The sequence below is a fragment of the Trichinella spiralis genome (genome assembly GCF_000181795.1).
Source record: "Trichinella spiralis strain ISS 195 chromosome Unknown Scfld2716, whole genome shotgun sequence".
Taxonomy (NCBI): domain Eukaryota; kingdom Metazoa; phylum Nematoda; class Enoplea; order Trichinellida; family Trichinellidae; genus Trichinella; species Trichinella spiralis.
In genome coordinates, this window is record NW_003529655.1 from 228 (window position 1) to 2,297 (window position 2,070).

Here is a 2,070-nt window from a genome sequence, read left to right on the forward strand (position 1 = left end):
GATTGTATCACTTGGGGTCGGCCTCTGCGGGAGATGAATCTCCGGAAGCCTTGTAAGAAGCTATCCGTTGTCTGCTCTCTGAGGAGCTCTAGATGTACCGCTCTGGTCGTCATGCATGTGAATATGCAGACATAGGCCTTGTTCACTCGGACATCGCGCCCCCGTACATCAGGGCGGATAAACAGTGGACCTGCAAAGTCCACACCGGTATGGATGAATGGTTGTGATTCAGTCACTCGGTCGGCCGGTAGTTCACCCATTCGGAGTCGGTAGGGTTGCGCATCGACTCTGCTACATACCGGGCATGAGCGGATTATCTTCTTCACGGCATTTCTGGCTTTGATGATCCAGAATTTTGTTCTGATGGCTACCATGGTTTGGTTGACGCCGGCATGCATCTGCCTGACGTGGTGATCTTTGATTAGCAGCTCAGTCACCCGGTGATTGTGAGGGAGGATGATTGGATGTTTGGACTCTGGAGGCAGAGTGGAACGCCTCAGACGTCCGCCGACTCTTAGCAAACCATCTTGATCTAAAAATGGTTCAAATTCCCTCACCCGAATAGCCGAGTTGGGCTTGATGCCGAACTCCTTCACCTGGACCTCTCTGAGCCATAGTGCTTCAGCGTCGGATAACTCCTTCACTGAAAGATTAACACTGTTGATTCTCTCGCTCACTGGATTTTGGCAATTTCGCGCGAAGCGCAGGCAGTAGGCGGTTACTCGGATTAATGTCTCATAACGACTATACCGGGTTGGGTCGATTACCTGCTCAACCCCGCAGCCATCTATTTGGCTAGCTAAGACCTTAACAGTTTTTTGCTCAACTGTCAGGTGTTTGTCGTCTTCTATTCTCGCCACTGGCTCCGTTGGCCAGTTTTCTCTGCCTTGCATCAGCCATGGTGGGCCGTGCCACCATAGGGCTGTGTTTATTAGAGTGCCTAGCGAACAACCTCGACTGGGAATATCCGCTGGGTTTTCCTTAGTCGGACAATATCTCCAGCACTTGGGGGATACCGACTCCTGTATTTCTTGCACTCGATTCGCAACAAACGGCTTCCAGCGTGCAGGTGCTCCTTTAATCCACGCGAGGGCTACCCTACTGTCGCTCCAGCAGGTGATCTCCTGGATTGACAGTGTTAGTTCTCTCTCGAGATATTTCTTTATTCTGGCGCACAGTAATGCTGCCATTAGCTCCAACCTTGGGAGACTGATTTGTTTTATCGGTGCCACTCGAGATTTTGCCATCACGAGGCTCACCAACTTATGGTGGTTTATCGATTCCACCATGATGTATGCGCAAGCTGCATACGCTACTTGTGATGCATCACCGAAAATGTGGAGTTCTACCCTGCGCACCTGCTGCACCGGGTATGGGATCCAGGCCCTATTAATTTTTTTTGAGACAGTGTTTTAAGTTGTTCTTGCCAGCTGCGCCATTGTCTTTCGATGTCTGGTGGTAATAATGTATCCCAGCCCAGTCCTAGTGTCCACAAGCGCTGAAACAACAGTTTCATCTGGCCAATAAACGGTGATATGTACCCCAATGGGTCATACACTTGGGCCGCAAGGCTTAACATTTGCCTCATTGTGGAGCGGGATTGGGTTTTGAGGTTTAGAGGTGGTTTGAAGGTGAGGATGTCTCCCACCTTTCTCCAATATAGCCTGACGTTCTTACCTAGCTACTATTGGGCGGCTATAGCTACCTATCCACCCATCTATATATAATACTTGAACCTCAGAATGCTGACCTTTTCTTCGTAAACATACGCGAACTACGCAAATGACACTCTTTACACATTTTCTATACTCCCTCAGCTTTACTTTATACTTGCAGTTCATTTGATTGCAAATAATTGCGCTATTACTGATAGCGGTTTCTCTAAAGCGTTTCTATCTATTATCAACGAATAACAGATCATGTAATTGTACATGAGACTGATTCCATTATCCAATGAAAAAACCAAATCATCTCTTTCAAACCTTGAAAATATGATTTCAATTAAGTACTTGAGGAAACAATTTAAATAACCAAAGCTGAAGTTTACTCAGAATCCCAGCCAATGTCTGG

General features: G+C 47.4%; 1 protein-coding gene across 1 annotated transcript; it reads left to right on the forward strand.

The window, feature by feature from the left end:
* The first annotated feature begins 730 nt into the window (after positions 1–730).
* Tsp_13502 (hypothetical protein) lies at positions 731–1,502 on the forward strand. Its single transcript, XM_003368300.1, has 3 exons — positions 731–753; positions 834–1,370; positions 1,418–1,502. The coding sequence occupies exons 1-3, from the start codon at positions 731–733 to the stop codon at positions 1,500–1,502; spliced, it is 645 nt and encodes a 214-aa protein (XP_003368348.1).
* Positions 1,503–2,070: the final 568 nt, after the last annotated feature.